A 26,541-nucleotide genomic window follows, 5' to 3' on the forward strand; every position below is an offset into this window, starting at 1 on the left:
CCACGGGTCAGTCTGGCGTTCTCATAAGTTTTAATTATTTCAGATGTTTTATAGAACATCCTTTTTCAATTTTCCTCCTAGTTACCAATCTCCACTTCACTCAAACCTAACAGAACATAGCAGACCTTTGGATAAAAATCAGTATTTAGGGTTTTCCATCTCTATCTCTTGTATACCATCTGCAAGTGGCAACATCTGTAAGGAACATTCCTGGGGCTAGCAATGGTCTTCACGCTGTCACCCAGAAACACAAGTTTCACGTTTCCTCTGGGCTGGCTCCTAGGTCACAGTTGTTCAGGTTCTATCTGTGAAAGGAAGGCACTCTCTCTGCTCTGTGTAGTAACAGGAGGTTTGTGTGTCCATGATGTCAAGAAAAATGTCCAGCTCAAAAGGTAGGGGTGTGTGTGTGTGTGTGTGTGTGTGTGTATCTTATAAATTTACAAATTGTAGAACTTCAAATGCCAAACTATCACATCACAGAACAGTTTCTTTCTCTCTCTCTCTTCTTTCCTTCTTTCTCTCTTTCTTTTTTTTAAAGAATTATTTGTTTGTTTTATGTCTGAGTACACTGTCACTGTCTTCAGACACAACAGAAGAGGGCATCAGATCTCATTACAGATGGTTGTGAGCCACCATGTGGTTGCTGGGATTTGAACTCAGGACCTCCGGAAGAGCAGTCAGTGCTAATAACCTCTGAGCCATATCTCCAGCCCCTAGAACAGTTTCTATTTAATCCAGTGTGTGCACACTAGGAATAAACATCAAGAACAAAATAACCTAGTGAGGTTTAGGAGTACAAGCGGTCAGCTGGAGACAGTCATGGGCTGGGTCTAAGTCTTAAGAATATCACAGTAGAGCTGTATGTCAGGAGGCAGTCTTGAAAGTGGCTGCAAAGCTCCTGACAGCTCCATGTCACCTACAACAGTGGACTTAAAGAACCCCACCTGTAGTGTGCTTTCAGTGACAACTCATGGCTGCCACTGCCAGACACACAGTCGAGCCCTTCACCTGCTCTCTGGACGAGAGGCTCAGCTTTGTTTAGCAGCTCTTTCCCTGGGAACATAATGAAGGTGAAATGTCAGCTACGGGTTCAGGCAACGTGACTGATCATCGTGATGGTGGGCATGGGGTGCAGAGGGCAGCAGGAACTCAGTGCTTTGATGGTGTTCAGTGTCTTGGCTGACACAACACAATTTAGTAAGTGATAAAAACCACATAAAATTCAACACGCACACGCTCACACCTGGTTACAGGTAAAGCCTGGAATTCTGAACAAGATCAGAGTGGTTGCTGGGATTTGAACTCAGGACCTCCAGAAGAGCAGTCAGTGCTTTTAACCTCTGAGCCATCTCTCCAGCCCTACACCCACAGGTCTTGACTGACACAGGAGTTATTGCCCTGGCCTGATGTATCAGGACATCATAGAACTGACCTCAGTTCCCTTTATGTATCTGGCCACACCCATCTCTTCTTACTCTCCATCTTCCTTACCTATATAACTGAAAGTCCTCCTCAGAGAAGATATTTTGTATTTTATCTCCAAAGTATCTGTGAAATAATAAATAACATTAGCAGATGTTACTAATCTTTTCCTTGCTTTTTTGTTTGTTTGTTTTTAAACAGGGTCTCACTCTAGCTCAGGCTGATCTTCAACTTAGAGCTCAGACCACAGGTATAAACTACCACACCCAGCCTCCTTGTTTCCTTTAATCAGTCTTTCCTCAAGCTAACCAACAGGTCTCCAAAAGTAGATCTATCATATCATCTGAGAGTTATTCCATTTCTATAATAATAACTATGTTACAGAGGAGGAAAAAGGGACAGAAAGTAAGGAGGGAAAGGAAGGAAGATGGAGGGAGGGAAGGAGGGAGGAAGGGAGAGAGGGAGGAAAAGAGGAAGAAAAGAAAGAGAGAGGGAGAAAGAGGAGAAAGGGAAGAAAAGAGGGAGAGAGACAGGGAGAGAGAGAAGGAAGGGAGGGAGGGAGAGAGGGAGGAAAGGAGGGAGAAAGGAAAAGAAGGAGGTGGGGGAGGGAGCCAAATCAGCAGTTGACAGAATGAGGCAAGGAGGCTGAGAACTCTCTCAGGCCTCTCTCTAGCCCTAGAGGAACCTCACAGCTCTCTGAAGCAAGCCCATGCATCTGCTGGATGCCCACCTGCACCCTACTCTCCTTCCTCCAGCCTCTCACCTATACAGGTTCACAAAGTGTTTCCCAACAGACAAGGCTCCAGAGTGCAGGTCCAGGATAGATGCCTGAAAAAGATGAATGTGCATAAAACATGGTCACTTTAGTAGCCAAAGTTGAACCCTAGTTGCCACAATCCATTGTATAAATGCTCTACCTCTGACTTTTGTTTTGTTTTGTTTTGTTTTTTGTTTTTTCAAGACAGGGTTTCTCTGTGTAGCCCTGGCTGTCCTGGAACTCACTCTGTAGACCAGGCTGGCCTCGAACTCAGAAATCCACCTGCCTCTGCCTCCCAAGTGCTGGGATTAAAGGCGTGCTTCACTACCACTCTGCTACCTCTGACTTCTTAAGACCCTGCCTTGCGCAGTGTCTGCCTGGACAAATGTGGTTCTCTCTGCTGTCCAAAGAGAAAACCAAACGCTTTGGCCTAACATTTTGAGAAACAGTCTCCAGACACATCTGAGGATGATTATGGTGAGTCACAGCCCACTCTATTGACTCAGTTTCTTTTCCTCCACTAGGTCTGTAAAGGTAAGACCCAGGTGTGCAGTGTGCAGTGTGACAAGTTCCTGCCTAAGTGCACACTTCTGCACACACACTAATTGCCACCCTTTCTGTCTTCTGTTCTCTGCTCCCATCTGCCATCCTGAGCATCTGAGGCTCCACTTTCTGTGAGAAGCTGCCTGTGTTCTACTGAGGTGGACAGACAGACAGACAGGCCCTGTGATGGGCTTCTTTCTCTGGCATAACTCATGTTGTTTCTCGCAGATAAGCACTGAGGCTATTCCCTGCATGGATGTGTCTGTCAGAGCTACTGGCCTCTCCCTGCAATAGCCCTGGGTTCTTCTGTGCATACTGGCCACAGGTGCATGTTCATGGGCTCCCGCTTAAACATTTCATATAGAACTACACACCAGTAACCTTTAAGAAACTGCCGAATGTTTTCTGACCTTAACTGTCCAACTCTGAGTCTTTCCCTGTGTCTCAGGAAGAAAGCAGGCACCAACAGGGATCATTTTACCCCATGTATGGCCAGCAGTAACAGATATCAGGCCCCTTTTCTTATTTCTACAACCACTTAGCTAAGGCATAGATACAACATAGGCCTAACGTCTACTGAACTTAAAGGTATGAAGTCTATTACACGGGGACTCTCAAGGTCGTGCTGGATAAGGAGGAGGAGACAAACCATTTACTGACAGTCCTTTAGCAAATAGCTCCCCAAACTCAAATGGACAGCATAAAAGGAATTCCATTTTCAGGACTCTAAAGAGAGAGTTATAGATGAGGTTGCACAATCACTGAAATAGTTTGAAATTATAACAAAGTCTGAAAGCCAACCTTCTGCAGACTTGATCTGGGCCCAGCACAAACCACAGTGCAAAGCAGTTGCCAAAATATGCAGGGAGAGGAAACCCATCCTCAGACGTTCCCTCACACCAAGCAGAGACCAAGGTCCCAGTGACCACTGCCCAAGTGTCTGTTTACAGAGGAGGGGCTAGCCCAGCCTGTCCCACGGTTGTGCAGAATGAGGGTTTCCAGCTGCAGACTTCATTCTCCCCCCTTGGAGGCCAGAAGTCCAGAACCAAGGAAGTCCAAGGAGCACCACCTGCATCTCCTTGGTTTCTGGCCTAAGCTCTAGGGCATGGTCCTTTCTTGTCCTCCAGTATCTGCACCCCAGGCTTTCTCTGGTTTGTGGCCATAGAACCCACTTTTCATCTCTGTCTACACACAGGCTTTCTCGTCTCTTCGGGCTTCCCTCTGGCTCTCTCTTACATAGACACCTGTCCTTGGATTTGAAGTCCCTGATAAGGACTCTCCCTCAATTACAACTACAAAGATCCCACTTCCAAATTATATCACAAGTTCCAGGTGGACCCACCATCCTACGCCTTGGATGATCTACCCTTGTGCGAAGGATGACAGACCCCTGCTGGCTGCTGCAGTGGGATCCACTTAAACATCTTAAGGGGCTTTGCCTCTTCCAGAAGTCACCTGGCCACCAGGCTCCTGAGTCCTTTGTCAGCTCCCTCCCTCTCTCCTCTTTTCACTCCTTCCCCATCCTTCCTATCTATAGCCAGTATTGTCTGAGGTGCCAGTGAAACCTGAAGCTCGGCAGCCTGAAGAGATGGCCATGTGTGACTTTATACATTCTCTTCCCAAAGAGGGATCTATTTTGTGCCTACTAGACAGAAGGAATATCAGCCACTCTCTGAGAAACACCATGGACATACCAGCCCTTGCCTCTGGTGGGTAGTAGAGGGGACCCTGTGCATCCTTCCCTTCCAAAGAGAGCAAACTTCAAATGTATAAAGAAAATGGAACCACGCCAACTCACCCCTCCATCCGATCCACCTAGGGAGAGCCCTTTCTCTGCTATTCTGTGGGGGGTAAAAAAACAACTTTAAATCAAGTTTTAGTTAACAGCATTCTCCATAAAGCATCTAGGCAAATCACCCACCAGTATAATAGTACCTTATCTATAGGCCCTGCTTGTTCAACATTTATGAAGTAAACAAACAGGGAAACTTGAAACTGAAACCCTCAAAGCTGAGGACACGTCAGCCTCCTCTCACTCCTAACACATGGCCTACTTGGAAACCACTGGCCTGATCCCAAACTATAGCAAAGGAACCTCTTAGTTTGTCTGTGGTCTGGCGGCTCCCCAATCGATGGGGATGTTGGTAATTACAGTTCAGACTGTCAAAGAGCCATCCCATCCCAGAGAGGACCACCAAGGAACACTAACCCCTCAGGAAAGCATTAATAATCCTCAGGTATCGTAGATGTATAGGATCAGGGTGGGGGGTAGGATGCAGAGGACAGGCTTCCTGCTGGGCACTTTAGCAGGAATAGCATGAGGAGAGAGAAGAATGGGGCTCATGGGCCAAATGAGGAGCCACATACTGAGTCTGAATGGCTGGCTGGTCAGAAAATGAAATCTTTCCTTTTTATTTGTTTGTTTGAAGACAGGGTTTCTCTGTATAGTCCTGGCTGTCCTGGAAATCACTTTGTAGATCAGGCTGGCTTCAGAAATCCGCCTGCCTCTGCCTCACGAGTACTGGGATTAAAGGCGTGCACCACCACACCCTGAGAAATCTTTCCTTTTTAAGATCTTGTTTTTTTAAATCCACACACAGAAAACTTCAGTATCAGCTGCTTCTGAGCTGGTATTTATGAGCCACAGAGATACTGATTGTCAGGTAGGGCCGGAGGAGCCCTTGTCTCCACAGCAGGGGAAGCTTCCTGGAGGAGGCTGGGCCTCTAGACTGCTCCATCATCAGAAACATTGCTAAGGCCACAGCATTTCCTCAGAGGAAGCAGGAAGGAGGACGCCTGCCCTCTGACCCCCCAAACCCCTGAGGATGGTTCACAGAACTGTGGGGGTTCTCTAGACTCTGTTGTTGCCCTGGCTCACCCCCCCATTCACTGCTCAACCCAACTCCTGGATGCCCTAGACAAAGTGCAGAGGTGCATGGGTACCTGCGAATCTGCTCCGCCTCCTCCCTGGTGATGACGATGTCAGTGACACCTCTGCCACACTTCCTGGGGGTACAGCCTGGAGGGTGACAGCCAAGGAGAAATGCTGACTTCTGCCCGAGGATCATGGCCAAGCTGACAAAGTCTTCTACCATGACCAGGGAGGGCCAGTTTGGTTAAAACACCTAGTTAAAAGCCAACTTCAGATAAAAAGTAACTTTTCACTGCGATTTCGCCCTATGCAGAACCTCAGCTCACATCTCCTTCCTGCCAGGTGTCCTGGGCTTCCCACATAGGCTGATCCTGTCACTGCCCCCAAGGCCCGGGGAAACAAGGAAGTCCCCAGACCTTACATTGACATTTTGGTCTTGCTCTGACTTGTTCGTTAGAAACATGGTTTCTCTACGTAGTTCAGGCTGCCTCAAATTTAGGAACTTCCTGCCTTAGCCTCCTGAGTTATAGGCCTGGGCTAACATACTAACTGGCAATGTCCTTAGCCTGCTTGCTTGCTAGAGTCCCTTTAGAAAGTTCTGACACAGCCCAAGCTGAGCCTGTCATTCTGGTCACCATCCGTCTCCAGGACCGTAGTACCTGCCTGCCATACTCATTTCTGCATCTCCTTCACCGTGGAGTCATGCAGACAGACACCCAGAGGGCAGAAGTTGGAAGCAGCTCTGACGGGAGAGTTGAGTGTGATGATGTTTAGGGTTGTTGGAGAGATGCCAGGTTGGAGTCGAGCATCTGCAGCAAGCTCGGCAAACAACCGGTCCCTGTATTCTGGCAGCTCCCCTTGCCCTGAGTGAGCTGTGTGCTCTTACATGAGACGGGACTGTAAACTCTGGGGACCTTACTACAAGATATGCTGGCTGGTAAACTGCCATTTACAATTTGTGTGTGTGTGTGTGTGTGTGTGTGTGTGTGTGTTGTAAATTAGAATATTCCAAGTAGACTCCCAGGACAGAGCATCCAACACAACAGAAACATGTTTATTTTATCGACTGCAGAAGGAGAAGAGGATGTGCCCTTTGTCCTTGGCCACCTGGTCCACAAAGTTCTTCCTCTGCAGGTTCACATGTGGCTGAAGGGCTGACTTCTTGTGCATCACAACAGCGCCCCTTTGTGGAAGAACATGGAACCTTTTCTCCATTCACATCCAAAACATTACTTTGAATGTAAAAAAATAAACCACCCTTATAGAGCTAGGCCCAGATTCTACATTTGAGGAACAGAATGCATCTGTGTGATATCGAATGTTCAGGAAAACAGCAGCCCAAGGAGGCCAACACCCCACCCCACCAATCCAGTCCAAAGGTGTGTGCTCTCTAGGCTGTCCTCACCTGGCCCTGAGACCCTGACATTGCAGCTTCCCTCTATTCCCCTGGGCCCAACCTCAGAACTCTGGCTTATAACTAGCGTGTAGAGGTCGGAGAACTACAGACAGCAGTTGGTTCTCTCCTACTGTGTAGGTTCAGGATACTGAACTCAGGTCATCCAGTTTGTGTTACGTGTTTTAACAGCTAAGCCATCTGGCTGACCCTTTCTTGGCTCCCTAATTCTGTTACCTCTCTGCAGGCAGCCTCTGGGCACAGAAGCCTGATAAGGTGCTGCCTGCATCTGAGTGGCACTGGAAGCCAACTCTGAAACATCTTTATTTTCCAACCAAGCGTGAGCTTGCCTATCTGGGAAGGGAAGGCTTGTCTCTGCCCACATATATTGTTTTAACTGTAGCAAAAGTCAATGCTGAGTTTCATTTCTGTCACGTCCTGTGTGTCTGGGTATAACTATATGCACATAACCGCAGGTGCCTGCAGGAGAAGTTGGATCTCCTGAAGGTGAAGTTACAGGCAGCTGTGAGCTGCCAGTCAAGGGTGTTAGGAACTGATATCTGGTCTTCTGGAAATTCAACAAATGTTCTTGAATGCTGAGCCATGTCTCCAGCCCCTACCAGCCACTCTAATTTACTGAGAAGCCGGTGGCACATACCTTCAAACCTTCGGTGACCATCGTAGTCCTCAGAGCAGGGAACCTCAATGAACCTGCCTTCTAGGACCTCACCACGACGGGCCACAACCTCAGCAACATCATCATCGATCCCCACACTACTCCAGAGCAGACATGTGACCAGAGCAAGGCCGACCCCAAAGGCCACAATCCTTAGCCATGTCCTCTGTGCCTCCCGAGGCAGCCGGTCCTTCTTGGTACTAAAGAAAGAGACGATAACCAGCCACTGGATGCAGCCATCATACTAAGCATGCCAATCAAACTCACAAGATGTTCACACTGGATGCCACCAGGCTTGGGCTGTGTCTACACTGATCTCTGATCAAGATGGATGCATCCCATCAATCCTGAGATATGGGAAGTACTTGTAAGCTAATTATGAGGCAGCTGGTGGGAAGTAGGGCATCTACTTCCATCCACAACTCAAGCTTATCAGGATGCCCACCATCACCACCCCTCAGAAGAGCTTCCCAGGCAGTATATGGACCTGTCTTCTCTGACCAGACAGGGCTGAATATGTGCTTCAATGGGCAAAAAAATTGTGGGCTGACCATAGGTAATTTCTGTCCAGCCCACAGAGCACCTATTTGGAGGATTGTCAGGGCATGTGAGTCTCTGATCACTCATGCATCCATATATGACTGCCCCATCCCAAGCCTGTGTTTCTACACGAACACATGTGTACGTAAACCAGCGTACATGAAGCATATCTACTTAACTCAAATCATAAACCTGGAGCCAGAAAGAGCACAGAAGAATGTCAGAAATGATATGTGTAAGTTTCCTCTACGACCCAGGTCTGTGTGGTCCGGTCCCTGATGAAGCTGTGTCTGTGTCTCTACACTTCTGTGTGTATAACTAGAGTGGCTGAGCTCTGCTGTCCAGGAAAGGTCTCAAAATACATGCAGAATTGTCAGAGTTAGGTCCCTGTCCCTAAGGACTCCGTTTCTTAGTTACCATTTCAGGTGTGGGTTTGACAGAGGCTCACAAGGCCAGTTTTGGATAGGTGAGGTGTGAAAGGCTGGGATGAGGTAACCAGCAGAGATGTGAGGAGACAGACCATGTAGTGGGTGGGGAGTCCTAAAGGCTCAAAAAGGGTCCCTAGCGAGAGAAACCTGTTCACGTGACTGAATGCAGCTCGACTCCAAGAAGAGGTTTCCTGTGGGCAGGGCCTCTGTGCAGAGCTTGGAGGTGGGCAGCCACGTGGACATTTTCACTATAGAAAGGATGCCGCAGGATACACTAACCAAGTCACGCCCCAACACATCAATCACGCCCACACTACCACGCCCTCTCTCTAAATTAAGCCTGCTCAAGTCTCAGTAGGGCTGGTCCCACCTGTCACCTCTAGCCAGGGACCAACCCAGACACGAGTCAGACCCCGCCTTGTCATGAGCACGTCCCACCCCTGTTAGGTCCCACCCCTGGGATGGCCACGCCTCACTCTGCCAAGGACACAGCAATCAAGACCACGCTCTGCCTCCCTCCGACCCCGCCCTCGGAGTGGCCACGCCCACACACACCAGTCAGGCTCCGCCCGCTGTGGCGCGCGGCCTCCCGGTCCCTAAGGATCCCGCTACCTGGTCGCGCGCCGGCGCTCTGCAGCACTACTTCCCTCGGGAATTCTGGGTGGTCCCCTCCGCTGAGGCGCCATCGGGCCCAGCCGTCGCAGAGCCAGCTACGACACGAGAGCCACCAAACTCGGGGCAATAGCTGCGACAGCGAAAGCGAGGCGGGAACGGGGTCGGGACGCGGGAGCGACGCGCTCGGTCTTCGTCCGGCTCACGGCCAGACGAGAGCAATCGGAGGCCGAGCGGTGGCGGGGGTGGGGTGGGGTGGGGGGAGGCGGAGCCTTCTCGGCCCTTGGCACTGCAACCCTGAGGCACCTGCGGAATTCTGTCTTCTCCTGTAGCTGGGCTGCGGCGGCGACGCGGGTGAGTCAAGCCCACAGCCACCGATTGTGCTGGGCCCGGATGACCTGTCTCCTACGGCCGCCGCCCTCTCCTTTCCCCGGCCCCGAGAGCTGCATTGAGAAGCCTGTCAGGGACTTTGAACTGCCTGAGAGTGGCAGGTCGGGCAGGGTTGGGGATTGAGGGCGAGCGTAGGGGGGGTGTGGTTCCTAAGGCTAGGACTTTTGAGTCCTTGCACAGGACGAGCAGGTGAAATCATGCAACTGGATGCACAACTCTGTAATTCTTTTTAATAATCGCTTGTGATTTTACAGAAGGTAGGAAAACTGTTTCTAATATCTTGACTGCTTCAGTGTCCTCCAGAAATGAACTGTAATGGAAACTATAGTCAGTTCTGATATATGTAGAGTTTATTCCCTTTTCAGGTTATTGTTGTTGTTATTTGCAGTAGCCAGGGTGGATCGCAGGGTTCCTGGCATAATGAGCAGCCGGTGCTGTATCACGGAGCTAGTCACCATCTCTCCAAATTACCACTGCCTTAATTGTTTTTCAGTACGAGGAATTGAACCTAAGGCCTTCTGCATGCTAGACAAGTGTTGTACCACTAAGCAATCCAGTCCTTATTTTACTTATTAGTCTGGAGACAGGGTCTTATTAAGTTGCAAAGTCTAGCCTTGACCTTCCTTTATAGCCCAGGCAAGTCTTAAACTTTAATCCTCCTTCCTCAGGAGGGGGTGGGGTGGTGTACTGGCTAGCTTTGTGTCAACTTGACACAGCTGGAGTTATCACAGAGAAAGGAGCTTCAGTTGAGGAAATGCCTCCATGAGATCCAACTGTAAGGCATTTTCTCAATTAGTGATCAAGGGGGAAAGGCCCCTTGTGGGTGGGACCATCTCAGGGCTGGTAGTCTTAGTTCTATAAGAGAGCAGGCTGAGCAAGCCAGGTGAGGCAAGCCAATGAAGAACATCCCTCCATGGCCTCTGCATCAGCTCCTGCTTCCTGACCTGCTTGAGTTCCAGTCCTGACTTCCTTTGGTGATGAACAGCAGTATGGAAGTGTAAGCCGAATAAACCCTTTCCTCCCCAACTTGCTTCTTGGTCATGATGTTTGTGCAGGAATAGAAACCCTGACTAAGACAAATTGGTACCAGGAGTGGGGTATTCCTGTGACAACCTGACCATGTTCTGGGGAGGACTGTGGAAGGACTTTGGAACTTTGGGCTTGAAGATCCATTCGTTGTTAAGAGCTCTGTCAGATGTTGTGTAGGAGCTTGGAAGATAATGTTGAGAACAGTGCAGAAGATGGAGGTTTGGTTTGTGAAATTTCAGAGGGAAAATTAAAGACTCTTTTCAGGGCCATTGCTGTTTTGATTGTGAAGATTCTGTAGTTCTGGTTAGCTGGGGCTGAAGAATCAGCTGTGATTAACAAGATACCAGAACTACTAAAGCAAAAACTTTGCATTACTGGGACTATTGATGCTGGTTAGCTGGAGCTAAGAAATTAGCGGTGATTAAGAAGAGACCAGCATCATTGAGGTGACATCTTCTGGGAGGTGTTTTCTGAGAGCACAGTGGCTGTGTTCCAGATATAGCCAAAGTTGTACCTTGTGCTGTGGCTGGACTTGGTAATGTGTAAGAGTCACCCAGGTGGTACTGGTTTTGAAGGCATGAAGGAGTTGAGCAGAACAGCTGAGGATTGGCACTGTGAGAGGCCATGGAAGGCCATTGGTGAAAGTGCAGCCTCAGTTGCAATTGATGGCCCAGGACTGAAGGGGTCATGCAGTGTTTTGGAGATGCCAGTACCATGAGATGACCACCAAGAGCAGCAGCAGCAGTGGAGTACAGGCATCTGGAGCCTAGAGGATGACACATGTGCTACAAAGGGCCTGGCTGGAGAAGTGACCCAAGCCCTTGGAGGAGCCCAGAAGATCGTGAGTTGGATCCCAGACATTGGACGGTTAGAGATTGACTTTTGCTTTTGATTGTGACTGTGCCCTGATATTTTCCCTCTTGAAGGAAGAAACTGTTTTAGTGGAGCCCACAGTTAAGAGACTTTTAATTGTAAAAAGACTTTGGATTTTAAAAGAGATGGATATTTTAAAGAGATTGAAATTTTAAGCATATGTAAAGACTGTGGGACTTTTAAAGTTATTTAGAATGGGGATGAATAAGATTGTAAGGGTTGAGGCTTACTAGTGATGTGTTTGTGTGTCAAGTTGACAAGGGGTCAATTGTACTGGCTAGCTTTGTGTCAACTTGACACAGCTGGAGTTATCACAGAGAAAGGAGCTTCAGTTGAGGAAATGCCTCCATGAGATCCAACTGTAAGGCATTTTCTCAATTAGTGATCAAGGGGGAAAGGCCCCTTGTGGGTGGGACCATCTCAGGGCTGGTAGTCTTAGTTCTATAAGAGAGCAGGCTGAGCAAGCCAGGTGAGGCAAGCCAATGAAGAACATCCCTCCATGGCCTCTGCATCAGCTCCTGCTTCCTGACCTGCTTGAGTTCCAGTCCTGACTTCCTTTGGTGATGAACAGCAGTATGGAAGTGTAAGCCGAATAAACCCTTTCCTCCCCAACTTGCTTCTTGGTCATGATGTTTGTGCAGGAATAGAAACCCTGACTAAGACAGGTGGGAAAGGTGTTACAGGTGTATGCCACTGCCATGCTTGCTATAAATCATCATAATCTCACAAGGAAATACAGATCATTAAATGGTTAATAAATGCCTATCTCAGGGCAGTTTATAAATATTGTATTCAAATGTGGAAATAAAGGAGAGGGCTGTGTCTGCTCCTCTTTATAACTTAAGTTCTCTCCACCAGGAAGAAGTCCCAGACAGAGACTCTGTTATAGGAGTTTACAAAAAAATACCAACATGTCATCACCCACGCCATTTAAGATGAGATTAGTTCATTTGGACCTTAAAGGAGCGCCGCCAAAGGTTTCATATCTCTCTGAGGTAAGGACTCCCTTCACCTCGAATGAGCTTTCACTCTGTGGAAGCGAGCACTGGAGAGACAGCCTCGAGGCCTTCTGGGTCCTGGTGGTGACAGAGCATGGGGTTTTCATCCTCCCAGTTCCCCTCAGAATCAGACAGGACCGTGTAAATGGCCAGTAAAACTCAGAATCTACCTGTCTTTTTTTCTTTTCTTTCTTTTCTTTCTTTCTTTTTTTTTTTTTTTCAAGAATCTGCCTGTCTTGACCCTGCCAGTGCCAGGGTTATAGGCACACACCACCATCCCTGGCTTTTATATGACTGTTAGGGATCCAAACTCCAGGAAAAGAGGAGACTTTAGACCTAAAGTTGAGAAAACACATAAACAAGGACACCCTGAGACAACAGGAGCAGAGCGATACAATCACAAATTAATGAACCAGAAGCTAGAAGAGGCAGGAAGGACTCTCCTGTGAGACCTTGTGAGAAAGCATGCCCTGCCAACTCCTCAGCTGGAACTCCTGGCCTCCGGGACAATGAATGAAATCCCGTTATTTGAAGCCATGTCATTTGTAGTCATTTCTAACAATAGACCTAGAATCCCAATACATTCTTCAACATGAACACAGTATACTCATCTGTAATCCCAGTACTTGGGATGTAGAGGCAGGCCGTTCAGAAGATCAAGGCCAGCATCAATCCCACAGCAAGTTCAAAACCATCCTGAACTACAATTCATGAGACCTTGTCTCAAAATGAGAGGTGATAGTAGGATGCTGGAAAGATAGCTCAGTAGTAAAAGTGTTTGCCACCAGGCCTAATGACCTGAGTTCAAGTTCTAGGGACTTGTCTTATGGTGGGCAAGAAGCAGCTCCTGTAGATTGTCCTCTGACCTCCACGTGTGTTTAGGACACACATTTATACACACAATTAATTAATTAATGAAAAAAAAGTAAGATTTAGGTGTCAGGTATCACCATAGATTCTAAAACCGGAATAAGTATAGTCATATCTCAATACCCTAAAGCCCGTGTGGGGTGAGCAGCCTTAGCAGAAGGTGATAAAGCAAAGAGAAGGGAAACTGTAGCAATGCTGTGACCAAAGGAAGTAGAAAATACTCCCAAATAGATTTTACCCACATCCAGAATTGGGAGGAGTTTTCAACTGGCTTGAATTTGATAATGAGTGTATAAAATGAGGTTAAAAACAAAAGTATGGGGGTTCTGGAGGACCATAAGACTCAAAGAAACCAGAGACCTATCATAAGGACAAAATATTGGAGGAAAGTAAAGAGAATGTTCAGATAACCAGGAGGAAGGAGGCAGAGACCAACGGTGGCCTCAGCAAGGACCATCCTGGGATGGAGTACCTAATGTCCATGACAACAGCAGAAGACGAGCCTGGTCAGAGGCCTGTCTCCATCCCAGCCATGTGTGCCTGTTCTTTACAATGAGCAGGACTGCTAGGTATAAGGTTTAGTAGAGTAGTGAGTGCCTGCCTAACATTTGGAAGCCGTAAGTTCAATCTGTAGTACCTCAGTGAATAATAAGTAGGTTGTGGTTAAACTCTGAGTGAGCATAGAAGGACACTGCAAAAAAAGATAGTGTCTTTTTTAAAAATTTTTTAAAATTTATTTATTATATGTAAGTACACTGTAGCTGTCCTCAGATACTCCATAAAAGGGCATCACATTTCATTATGGATGGTTGTGAGCCACCATGTGGTTGCTGGGATTTGAACTCAGGACCTTCGGAAGAGCAGTCGGTGCTCTTAACCACTGAGCCATCTCGCCAACCCGATAGTGTCTTAATAGCACAGAAACAAGCATGTCACGGGACCATGAAACAGAATAAACTGAGATAATCAGATGAGATAAATGATGAAAGCTGGGAAAGAGGTTTAAAATCAGGCAGAAGACACTGAACTGGGAGGATTAGACAAAAGGATGCAAAATTGGTGCCTGCAGAACTCAAGCCTAAAGACAGAAGTTTAATTCCCAGACCCAGCATAGTGGAAGAAGAGACTTTAATCCCACAAGTGTCCTCTTCCTCCATACCCTACACGCAAACACACACACCAAAGCATCTGATTTAAGTCATCTTAAAGAAGCAGAATCATTTCTGATATATAGTGGTCGAGTTGGCAGTATAACAGTAGTATCAATAAGTATGTCAAGGCCAAGTAGTGGGGCCAAGTCTAGGGTCAGTGACCCAAAAGGAGTACTAAATCTTTGGTGCAGGTCCTTAAAATGCAGTACAAATGCCAGGTGTTCATGGCATATTGCTTTAATTCCAGCACTCAGGAGACAGAAGTAGGTGGAGAGAGCCCTATTTTGACATATGCACACACCTCCTGCCAAAAAGGGTCAGGGAGGAGGAAGTAGGGAAGAAAAAAGGAAAGCTATCAGTAATTCTAATGAAATTCTGCCTGCTGTAACTCAGGGCTGTACAACCTTGGGAAGAATCTGAATCGGCCTCTCAAATCCTGGGGTTACATCAAGTCCTGGAATTACAGGATTTAAGAGGCTGGTACAGGAGAAGGCAAGTGGGTTCCACTGGAGTGCAGTGTCAAACCCTGTCTCAAAAGAACAGTACACAGCTGGGAAGCAGAGGCAGGCAGGTCTCTGAGTTCCAGGCCAGCCAGGTCTACAGAGTGAGACCCTGCCTCAGAATCAGCACAAGATACTGCTTTAAAAATCTGCTCAACAGCCGGGCAAAGGTGGTTAGTGGAGAAAGGTACCGCCAGCCTGATGATGTGAGTTTGTTCCCTGGATCCTACATAAAGGAAGAAGAGAACCACTTCACAATTCTCTGATGTTCATATAGGCACCCCCCCCACACACACACACACACAATAAATGTTGAAAAATTTTATTTTTTATCTGCTGGAGGGGCCGGGGAGATGGCTTTTACCTGTAATTTCAGCACTTGTGAAGTAGACCTCTGGCCTCTTCACACATGAAAATACATTAACACATACATGCAAACAAACAAACAAATCTACTTAAGATGTATAAATCGGACCCAAGCCACAGCTTTTTGAAATAGGAAAATTTGAGAATGGGGAGTGTTAAGGAGTTACTAATTGGTTTGGTTGGATTAGGTCTTTTAAGTTCAAACAGTTTGAAATATAAATCGAAGCATTTGCAAGTGGAAGGTCTGGGATTTGCTTTAAAGTATTCCAGAAAAAAAAAAAAGAAAAGTAAAAGTTAGCTTGTGATGTGATTTAAACAGCTTAACAGTGGAAACCTATGCTAGCATCCAAACTATGGGAGGCAGAGGACTCAACGGCTGTGAGGTCCCAGCCTCTCAGACAGCCCAGCCACAGCAAGAGCTGCCCAGGAGGGCACGCAGGTGTCAGGAGGCCATAGGGAGCTCAGGGAAGCCAGAGGCAGGACCCCGGGGAGTAGATGCCACCACCATTGCGTTGATCTCTGAGTAGTTGACTGAGATTACGTCTCTCCATGGTCAGGCTGCCTCTCATTTGGACTCGCTTAATATCCATTTTGTGAATCGTCCGCAGCTGATTTTCGGTCACCACCTGATTTCCTTGATTCAGCAGGCTTCACTTTGCTGCACTTTAGGAAAGAAAGCAGGTTGTACATCACAGAGAACGTTTGGAGCCTTATTTGGAGGTTGATAGTTGTATTAGCTGTAGATAGAGGCCCCTTCATTGGTGCCTACCTTCTGCTTTTGTTTTTTAATCCCTGGCTTTGATCTCAGACCAATAGATAAATCAATCCCAATTATTCTGTATAATAGGCATGAACAGGTCCTAAAAGTCCTTGAAGACAGGGAAATTCCTACACTTAACATAAAGGAAAGAAAGTGGTGAGAATGGGAGGAAGGCACTCCAAGACTTTGAGCCCTACCCCGGCATGCCTGCACACACACGCACACCACCTGCTACCTCTGCACACATACCCCCACCTGCCTTTTCTTCCTAGGAGCTGAACTCATCTCTTCAGAGCTGTTTCTGGTGTCCCTGATGCTATAGCACATGGGTTCTTGTGTGTTAGACCCCTCTGGCCTGGCTCCAACATAACTCTCCCAGCTGGCCCAAGTCCTCCCTCCTCAGCTGAGCCACCAGCGTTGTTTATTGCTATTCGATGGCACATGCCACTCCTGTGCAAGCATCAAGTTCACATTCTAGATTTAAAGTTTGCAGGAGAGAAATATGAATATCAGCCTCAGTCCCTCTCCAAAGCCTAGAAAGGAGAAGGCGCACACTTCCTCCGATTCTTGAGGTGTTCAGATTGCCCCTTTTCCAACACCCTCTGTCTCTATCCAGGTTTTTCCCTTGTTCCATGCACTTGGTGCAAATGGCCTCCTCATTGAGTACGAAGACATGTTTCCCTATGAGGGCCACCTGAGGCTGCTGAGGGCCAAGCATGCATACAGGTATCAAAGCTAGCTGAGGGTGCCAAGTAGGGGGTGGGGGAGGGGAGAAAGGCATGGGCATTACTGTGGATGGGATAATTGGAAACTAACATTTTACAGTCCTTTTTGTCTTCCTAAGTGCATGTACATATATATATATATATATATATATACACATTTGTGTGTGTGTGTGTATAAAATTTGGTTATAAAATTAAGACATGTAGCCACGTGTAGTGGATCACACCTATGATCCCAGCATTTGGGAGGCTTTTAACAACAGGATGATTATTGAAAGTCAAAGGCCATCTTGGGCTGCAGATTGAAATCCTGTCTCAAAAACAGACCTGGGTTTGGTTCCCAGTACTCACATAGTGGCTCCCAACCACCTGCAATTCCAGGTCCAGGACAGCCAGTGCCCTCGGCTGACCTCCGCAGGTTCCTGCATACACATGGTACACATACATACACATGGTACACATACATACACATGGTACACATACATATACGTGGTACACACACATACACGTGGTACACATACATACACATGGCACACATACAGATGGTACACACACATACACATGGCACACACACACATATGTAGAACATATTTTTATTTTTATTTTTAAAATTTTTTTATTTTTTTGGCTTTTTTGAGACAGGGTTTCTCTGTATAGCCCTGGCTGTCCTGGAACTCATTCTGTAGACCAGGCTGGCCTTGAACTCAGAAATCCGCCTGCCTCTGCCTCTCAAGTGCTAGGATTAAAGGTGTGCGCCACCACCGCCCGGCAGAACATATTTTAAAATAAAACATGTACATTAAAGGTAATCAGGAAACATTTAAAAGAGAAAATAAATATCTATTCTGACCCTACAAGGAAGAGTAAGTAGTCATGGGGCAGCTGGGACTGGGTTGCATTTTTTATTTTTGGCGTGGGGGTCCTTGTGGGGGGGGTGTGTGTGTGAATTCACATGTGTGTGGATGTGCATGTGTATGTGTGGGTGTGCATGTTATGAGTACATGTAGAAGCCTGCAGTTGACATCCAAGTCTTTATCACTCTCTACTTTAACTGAAGCAGCATCTTTGGTTGAATCCAGAACACAGCATTTTGGCTACCCTAGCAAGCCAGCTTCCTCTGGTATCCCCCGTCTGTGCCTTCTGAGCACTGGAAATAGAGCTAGGCTACCAGGCCCGCCCAGCATTTACCTGGGATCTGGGAATCTGAACTCTAGCTCTCTTGCTTATGCAACAGGTATTTCAACCACTGAATGATCTCCCCAGCTCCTCATAGTTTGATTTTAACCTTGGAATGCATAAGCAAGTGGGAAGATACTAAGCCTCTCATAGAAATCAAGATTAAGGGGGCTGGAGAGATGACTCAGCGGTTAAGAGCACTGACTGCTCTTGCAGAGGTCCTGAGTTCAATTCCCAGCAACCGCATGGTGGCTCACAACCATCCGTAATGAGATTTGATGCCTTCTTCTGGTGTGTCTGAAGACAGCTACAGTGTACTCATAAAAATAAATAAATCTTTTTTAAAAAAGAGAAATCGAGATTAAAACAACTATGCAGTGTCGTTTTAGCTGCTGAATCAATGAAGCTGGGGATATAGCTCAGTGGTAGAGTGCTTACCTAGCATACACAGGCAGGTCAGGGGAGTGTAGATACGGTCCTTGCTGGTTCTTTAGTTAGGCATGGTGGTAACTGCCTATAATACCAGCACATGGATGGCTCAGGCAGGAGCATGATCACCATGCTAGAAGGAGGCTTGGCTCTGGGCATTCCAGCTCTCCATCGCGCCTGCGCATGCACCAGGCTGACACAAGCCTCTGTGTACTCTTATTACCCCAGCCCGTCCGAGGTTACAGAGATCCTGCGCCTGGCCAGACTCAGTGAGCTGGAAGTTATCCCCTTGGTGCAGACATTCGGACACATGGAGGTGAGTGGGAGGGGTGACAGTTACTGGTATGAATGTGAGGTTCAGAGACTGGGCCTGGGCTCCAGTGCGGGGCAACAGGGCCTGACGGGTAGGCAGCAGCTCAGTGCTGCCTGAACTCCTGTTCTCTGCAGCATCAATCTGTAAGCAGCCAGAGAGCACTGGTCAAAGCAGCTTCATTGGGAAGGAAGGAAACCTTCCATTTTTTGTTTACCAGTATCCAAAATTATTTCTCATATGTAAGACAGACAACCAAGAGGCAAACATGGTATTGATTTAATGGCTTGTAGGATGCAGCTTCATTCACTCCTCCAAAATAAAATGTAAAGGAAAAAAACCAAAGGACTGGAGTGGCTATAGATATTAAGAGCACTGGCTGTTCTTCCAGAAAGCCCAAAATTGATTCCCAGCACCTACAAGGCAGCTCAGAAGAGCTAGTTCTACAGGATCAAATGCCCCCATTCTGGCCTCGGTGGGCACTAGATTCATGTGGTGCACAGACCCCCTAACCCTGACAAGCTGAGCACCCATATAAGTAAAAAGACGAAGCTGGAGATCAGGCTCTGGGAAACAACTCACTTGACATGTGCAAAACCCCGAGTTAGAGTACCAAGCAGCTAAACTTGGAGTGCTCGCCAAGGACACGCAAGGGACTGGGATCCTTAAGAACCTGCTTCCGTCTCTGTTCTTAGTTTGTGCTAAAGCATGCAGCATTTGCACATCTCCGTGAAGTGGCTCTCTTCCCCAACACCCTGAACCCTCACGAGGCTGAGTCCCTGGCCTTGGTACAAGCTATGATCGATCAAATTCTGGAGCTACACAGGGATGTCCGGTGGCTCCACATTGGCTGTGACGAGGTGAGTGACAAGGTGAGGGAAGAGGGCTGCCGAGGAACCAGCTAGAGGGCTCAGAGCCCAGCTAAGGCAGAGGCAGAAGCTCTTAGGCTTGGCTCAGCTGCAGACATCTGGAAGTCAGCAGTAGTCTGTGCAGGCCACCTAGCTGGCCCTTGGGCACACTGAGTGAAGCAGCTAAACTTGGAGTGCTCGCCAAGGACACGCAAGGGACTGGGATCCTTAAGAACCTGCTTCCGTCTCTGTTCTTAGTTTGTGCTAAAGCATGCAGCATTTGCACATCTCCGTGAAGTGGCTCTCTTCCCCAACACCCTGAACCCTCACGAGGCTGAGTCCCTGGCCTTGGTACAAGCTATGATCGATCAAATTCTGGAGCTACACAGGGATGTCCGGTGGCTCCACATTGGCTGTGACGAGGTGAGTGACAAGGTCTGAGGCTGCTTTTCTTCACAATTGCGTACCACATCATGGCTTCTTTCTTTTCTTTTTATATTTATTTATTTACTTACTTAGTTTATGTGTATGGGTATTTTGCCTGCATGTGTGCCTGTGTACATTTGTTGTGGGATGACAACACCCTCAGGGGTCAGAAGAGGGGGTCATGATCATGTGGGACTGCAGTTACAGGTGGTTGTGAGCTACCTAGTAAGTGCTGAGAATCAAACCTGCATCCTCTGGAAGAACTTCTAGTGCTCTTAGCCACGGAGCAATCTCTCCAGCCCTGTTTGTTTTCTTTTGATTTGGTTTGATTTAACTTAATTTAAAATTTTTTGCTCAGAAAACCACCCAAAAAAATAAAATAAAATTTGAGCTACATTGCCATTACAACCCCCAGGCTGGTTTGAACTCTTGGTCCTTCTGTCTCATCCTGCCAAACACTAGAATTATAGGCCTGTGTCACCATGGATTCTTTTATAAAGGAAATAGTCCACATACTAAAGAACAAAGGCAGAGATTGCCGAGGAGCTGGGCCTATTTAGGGAGACGCCATCTCTGGAGAGGAGCATTGAGTGGCAGAGGGCAGTCCTGCAGAGCCCAAGTAAGGTATCCTGTATACCTGATGATCCTACAGAACAGAGCCAGCCCTAGCCATGAGCAAATGCACGCCCTTTCAGACAGTTGTAGCCAAAGATGTGCAATTTGAGGTGTTGACAGGAAAAAAGTGCTGTTATACTTGGATCTTGAAGCACTATTGGGAGAAGTGTTCCTCTGGGGCATCTGTGGCATCATTCCCTCTTACCAAGCCCACCCAATGGCTAGCCTCTACTTCTCTGCTTCTCTGGCTTGATTCCAGATATGTGGGCAGGGCTGGGCTAGGCTACGAGACAAAGGCTGCTTCTGCCTGGGTTTGTAGACATTCCACCTTGAGGTTTCCAGTTTTAAAAGTAAATCAGAGTTCGATATGGTGGCTGACCCCTGTAATCGTAGCACTTGGAGGATTGTGGAGAGAAGCGTCACAAACCTGAGACCAGCTAGGCTACTACATAGTGAGTTCTAGGTCATCTTGGGCCCTGGTATCTCAAACTAAGGAAATCCGAAAGTAAGATGTGATTATACATACCTGTATCCCAGCAGACTTTATAGCATAGGGAATTACAATCCTGCCGAGGCTACATGAAATCCTGTCTCAAAGCAGGGGAGTGGGGGGGGGGGGTGGCTGCTGGAGTGATGGCTCAGCAGTTATGAGCATTGACTGCTCTTCCAGAGGACCTGGGTTCAATTCCCAGCACCCACTCCTCAGTCAGTTAACAAGGTCGTCTGCCTCTTAGTCATCTCAGCAAAGCTGCTTTGAACCCAAAGAAGCCCTAAGTGAATCCAGTCTAAGAAAGGCAGTATTCCCATGGAAAACAAGGAAGCTAAGTTCCTTTCTACTCTCCTCTGTACTTGCAGCCACCCCAAGATTCAGGACAAGTGTGAACCCTGTAGTCCTAAGGATGGCACCAGATACAATCCCATCCTGTTTCTTCCTCCTAGGTCTACTACTTGGGTGAGGGGGAAACCTCAAAACAGTGGCTACAGCAGGAACAGAACAGCCATGCGAAATTGTGCCTGAGCCACATGCAGGCAGTAGCCAGCCATGTGCTGACCCAGCACCCTGGCGTAACACCCTTGGTGTGGGATGACATGCTACGGGACATCCCTCAGGAACAGCTAAAAGGTTGGCAGGGCCTGTGTGGATGGGGGTTATATGTGGCTGCCTAAGACCTCAAGTTTCAGAGGCCTTGGAAGTGAGGTCTTAATGTATGCTCTAGTGAAAGTGCTGGGTTCTGTCCCCTTTAAATCACTGTACAGCCTTGCAGGAGTGTGAACAGAAATTGGCGTGGCTACTGACAGGCCCAGAGGGGCCATTGGCATGTCCAGCGCTTCTGATAGCTTTAGTCCTATGTGTACTCTGTGGCCAGCCTTGAAGATGCCACACTGGCCCAAAGCCTGGAGATGAAAGCTGAGAGTACCTTCCACAGCCTGGGAGATTGGCACTTAGATGCATTGCCTAGCTCCACTAAACCCTGAGGTCCAGTGCAGATATCCAGGGCCAGCTGTACCTATGTTCTGTGAGGCCAGTATATGTTTTACATTAATGAGTTAGAGATGTACTCCAGTGCCCCAAGGCAGCAAGGCAGGCAGCTTGGAGAAGAGTTTAGGAATCCCTCCTCACAAAAGCAGGCAGCTACAAACATCATTTGTAGCTCTGATGTTTCTGGCCCAAAACACAGAAACACAGCTGCAAGCTGTACTTAAAACCCACTAGACCTGATGAGATGGTTCATGTTTAACTTTAACATTAAAGGAATGTGCCAGGGAAGAGCATGATGGCACATGGTATAATCTCAGTACTTAAGAGGCTGAGATAGGCCGGGCGTGGTGGCGCACGCCTTTAATCCCAGCACTCGGGAGGCAGAGGCAGGCGGATTTCTGAGTTCGAGGCCAGCCTGGTCTACAAAGTGAGCTCCAGGACAGCCAGGGCTATACAGAGAAACCCTGTCTCGAAAAACCAAAAAACCCAAAAAAAAAAAAAAAAAAAAAAAAAAGAGGCTGAGATAGGAGGATTGGAGTTCAGGTCCAGCCTGGGTGACAAACTGAGACTCCTATATCAAAACAAATACGTCTGAGAAGCAGGAGTGTGACCTGAGTGGGCTTTACCACACTCACAGCCTTGCTCTGTTGGCAGCATCTGGGGTGCCTCAACTGGTGGAGCCTGTCCTCTGGGACTATGGAGCTGACCTGGATGTCCATGGCAAAGGTCAGTACGGGTTGCTCACAATACATTCCTCATGGTACACGTACCTGCATGACTGTTTCCCAGTCTCCCATAACCCTGTAACCTGAACTATTTAGCCTGGAAATATGGGCACCACATTAGCCTAGCTTTTCCAGCATGGAACAGAAAGGTTATGCAAAGCCCCCTGTCCTGGCATGGAATCCCCTGCTGGCTCCAGATCATCCCAGGTCCTTTCCAGCTCTTCCTGAAGTGTTTATTCGTGATGAATGATAAACCACGGGCATTGTGGGAATGGTTGGTGTCTCCTCTCTGCTAGATGAGGCGTGGCTCTCAGCTGCTCTGGTTAGGCTGTGTATGCAGGAACTCTCTGTGAGAGATGCTCATCTGCTTGCTTTCTTGCCTAGTTTTCCTCATAGGAAAGTACCAGGAGTGTGGCTTCCAGAGGCTGTGGGCTGCCAGTGCCTTCAAGGGGGCCACAGGAGCTAGTCAGGCTCTGCCCCCTGTTGAGCACCACATCAGAAACCATGAGCTGTGGCTGCAGGTGGCAGGCAGTGGACCAAAGGATGCTCTACAAGGAATCATCCTGACGGGCTGGCAGAGGTAAGCTCTCAGGGGCTGGGGTAGGAAGTGAGGAAGAGTTCCTGTCATCCAACATGGCAGCTCATCTTCCCAAATCATGTTCTCCATGCCTCTGTGTTTGCCTCATTAACTCTGCTGAGGAGACAATTGAGTGGTCGAGCCACAAGCACGCAGCCTCTGGAGTCTGCATGTTCCATGTGTGATACTGTGTGCTACACATATGTCTCATGTGTAGCAGGACGTGAAGATTAGTCCCAGTTCTTTTAGGATGTCATATGCTTTGAAAAATAGGATGAACCCAGTCTGTGGTTCTAGCCAAGTACACTAGGAAAAGCTGGAAAGATGTCCCCCTGGGGCCTTCACAGGCTCTAAAATGTGACTGCAGAGCAGGGTGCTCAGCCAACTGAGGCTGGCTAGTGTGGTTATAGGAGTTGCTCGTGCTTTCAGTGGTTGGCCTCAGAGATGATTCTAGGTGGCTCATTGAAGACTTACCAAGCATTTGCCATTCTGGTAGAGTATATTGAGGTGTGAGTTAAACCAAGACTCTCACAGAGAGTGAAACCCTTTCTATGCATTGGATCGTGACTAGTGACTCACAGAGGTAAAAGAAAACTAATGACCAGTGATGCTGGCCCATCTGTCAGCCTCCATGTACCTCAGGTGAGGAGCATCTCTCTAGCCCCTTATGACTGAAGAAACAGGCCAGGCCAGGTAGAGGCTCTCTGCCCAGACCTGGAGATCTGATGCCCACTCTAACCTGGAGCCTTGTGGAAAAGCATGAGATGGATAGATGGGATACAGGCCACAGAAGAAGCCTTTCGAGGCGGACTGTACAGGAAAAGGCTCTACAGGAGCTCCATACCAAGCATCCACTGTGGAGAGCCCAGATGCTCAGAGCTCATTTCCCCTGTACAGGCTCCTCCCCAGGGCATTATTGCCAACCTAATGCAAAATCCCCATGACTTGAAACCCACTTTGGAAATCCTGATACACCAGTTTGCCCACAGTGGTTCCTAGTCTAGGAACCCCTCAAAACATAAGAGAGGGTACCCCAAATCAGGCGTCCTCATCAGGCTGAAGCGGTTATGGGCTGTAGAGCTGAATAGTCTTCTCCTGGACATAGGTACGACCACTTCTCTGTGCTGTGTGAGCTGCTTCCGGTGGGGATCCCATCCCTGGCTGCCTGCCTACAGTCACTTGTACATGGTATGTCCCAGCCGACAGCTCTCGCCGGCCCTCATGTTTCTAGTCTGCCCACTTGCTTAAATACCAGCTGGTCCAGGATTGCCTGTACCCAGATCCCCAGCCTGAGCCTCAGGTAGTTTGGGAAGTTAGAAAGGACATGCCCCACAGATTCAGAGAACGTATATAAGAAGTTCACGCTTAGCTGGCAGTTGTGGCGCACACCTTTAATCCCAGTACTCGGGAGGCAGAGGCAGGTAGGAGGATTTCTGAGTTAAAGGCCAGCCTGGCCTACAGAGTGAGTTCCAGGACAGCCAGGGCTACACAGAGAAACCCTGCCTCAAAAAACCAAAAAAGAAAAAAAAAAAAAAAAGAGAGAGAGAGAGAGAGAGAGAAAAGAAAGAAAAAAAGAAAGAAACTAATTCATGCTTTAGGTGCAGATGCAGATTCTCTTTGCTGCTTAAGTGTTCCGAAGACTCTCCAGGACTGGGTGCCCCCACTGCTGCAGGAGCCTTTATCCCAGAGCTCCTACACCCAGATGACCTGAGGAAACAACTGGTTGCAGAAAGCAGGCATGGGCACTGCTCAGAGTGATAGCCCATGCAGCCTCACTCAAAGGACGTCCACATGTAAAGAAGGGTCCCCAAAGCAGTTAGCAGCTGTGGCCTGCAGGAGAGATGTGGAAGTGGTCTTACTTTATTTAGCTTTCTTCCCCCTGGAAGAAAAGTGTAAAGTGTAAAGTGTCTAGAGTGTGTAGAAAAACAAGGGAACAATAAGCACAGCCAGCCCTCAGCACTGAAGAGGCACTGATGTTAGTGGTTGGCTTTAGCTCTTTTTGAAGAGTGATTATGCTGGAACCCAGACCCCTCAGTGCAGAGCCAGGAACCCTCTGTCAGTGGCTTCCTGAGACAGCCTTTTGTGCTGACTGGGAGGTGTGTGTGTCCTGTCTCACATCCTGTTTCAGGTGCTCTAGACTACTCCGCCTCTGAGCCTGGACACTTGTACATGGACTGTGTGGTGAGGCCAGGGGCTCCTGCAGATTGTGCTGCTACAACCTTTCACATGTTCACTGGAAAGCAGCCACCTGGCCTGGCTGGGGCTCCCCAAGATGCTGTGCCTTTTGCCCATAGCACTCAAAGGTCAGGGGTTCTCTCTGAGCACTTCTGCCTGTGGACGGTTTCAGGAGGCTTTGCTGAGGATGTTAGGCTGAGAGCGGAACGCTTCCTTGGGGTTTCAAGCCTGGAGATAGCGGATACTGTAAGGTAATCCCACGGTCCCTGACATCCCTTCCCCCCCCCCCCCCGAGACCACTGTTCTCAGTGTGACTCTCTGGCAGTGAGGGAGCTGGCTCCTTCCCTGGCAGTGACATCCATGCCCTCGTCACACAAATTAGTCTCCACCTGCGCAGCTCTGTGGACACACTTCTGGAAAGGAACAGGTAAGTGGCTCCCACGTCTCCTGGCACTATTCTTCACAAAGGCTTTTCTAGAAAGACTTCTAAAAATTACCACCAGATTCTTAAGCCAGCCACCCCACCCCCCATGCCCCCAGTTATCTCCAAACCACACTGGCTCCACTGACACTGTCTGGATTTGCTCCAGGTATGTCACTGGCTGGTTCAGCCCCTACCATCGTAGACGGAAGCTTGTTCACCCAGTTATGATCCAGCACATACAGCCGGAGGCACTCAGGTAGCCACCATCATATCTTCCCAGGTGTTCAGCCCCTGGAACACCTTGTCCCCTTTACGGACACACACAGTAGCAATGACCATGGCTATCAGTGTTAAGGCAAGACAGGCTCTCCAGGTCCTGCAGCTATAGATCTTGGATGCACTGATAGGCTACTGCTTAGTAACACGTCCCCTAATATTAGCAAGAATCTAAG

The 26,541-nt window shown here is 48.1% G+C and overlaps 2 protein-coding genes across 19 annotated transcripts in view; one reads left to right on the plus strand and one right to left on the minus strand.

The window, feature by feature from the left end:
- Ogfod3 (2-oxoglutarate and iron-dependent oxygenase domain containing 3) overlaps positions 1-9,403 on the minus strand; it is a 27,056-nt gene extending 17,653 nt beyond the window's left edge. Inside the window, exons 1-6 of the mRNA NM_025402.2 lie at positions 9,244-9,403; positions 7,646-7,863; positions 5,666-5,741; positions 4,521-4,563; positions 2,186-2,250; positions 1,492-1,548 (exon numbers count right to left, since the gene is read on the minus strand). Of these exons, the coding sequence (NP_079678.1) occupies positions 1,492-1,548; positions 2,186-2,250; positions 4,521-4,563; positions 5,666-5,741; positions 7,646-7,863; positions 9,244-9,317 (533 nt within the window). The 5' untranslated portion in view covers positions 9,318-9,403. The remainder of the gene's footprint in view (positions 1-1,491; positions 1,549-2,185; positions 2,251-4,520; positions 4,564-5,665; positions 5,742-7,645; positions 7,864-9,243) is intronic.
- Positions 9,108-26,541, plus strand: part of Hexdc (hexosaminidase (glycosyl hydrolase family 20, catalytic domain) containing) — an 18,305-nt gene continuing 871 nt past the window's right edge. The window contains exons 1-12 of one of the 18 annotated variants that reach the window (XM_006533264.3): positions 9,111-9,597; positions 12,394-12,530; positions 16,797-16,906; positions 18,738-18,825; positions 19,515-19,679; positions 21,648-21,831; positions 22,843-22,914; positions 23,298-23,493; positions 24,596-24,678; positions 25,619-25,916; positions 25,991-26,092; positions 26,256-26,345. In XM_006533264.3, the coding sequence (XP_006533327.1) occupies positions 12,447-12,530; positions 16,797-16,906; positions 18,738-18,825; positions 19,515-19,679; positions 21,648-21,831; positions 22,843-22,914; positions 23,298-23,493; positions 24,596-24,678; positions 25,619-25,916; positions 25,991-26,092; positions 26,256-26,345 (1,472 nt within the window). In that variant the 5' untranslated portion in view covers positions 9,111-9,597; positions 12,394-12,446. Of the gene's footprint in view, positions 9,735-10,335; positions 11,530-11,769; positions 12,119-12,393; positions 12,531-16,796; positions 16,907-18,737; positions 18,826-19,514; positions 19,680-19,888; positions 20,091-21,647; positions 21,832-22,842; positions 22,915-23,297; positions 23,494-24,595; positions 24,679-25,088; positions 26,346-26,541 lie in introns of those variants that run through there. The other 17 variants (XM_006533269.3, NM_001001333.2, XM_030245984.1 and 14 more) reach the window with 17 other exon arrangements.

Source organism: Mus musculus, chromosome 11 (genome assembly GCF_000001635.26).
Source record: "Mus musculus strain C57BL/6J chromosome 11, GRCm38.p6 C57BL/6J".
In the NCBI taxonomy this organism is placed as follows: Eukaryota; Metazoa; Chordata; class Mammalia; order Rodentia; family Muridae; genus Mus; species Mus musculus.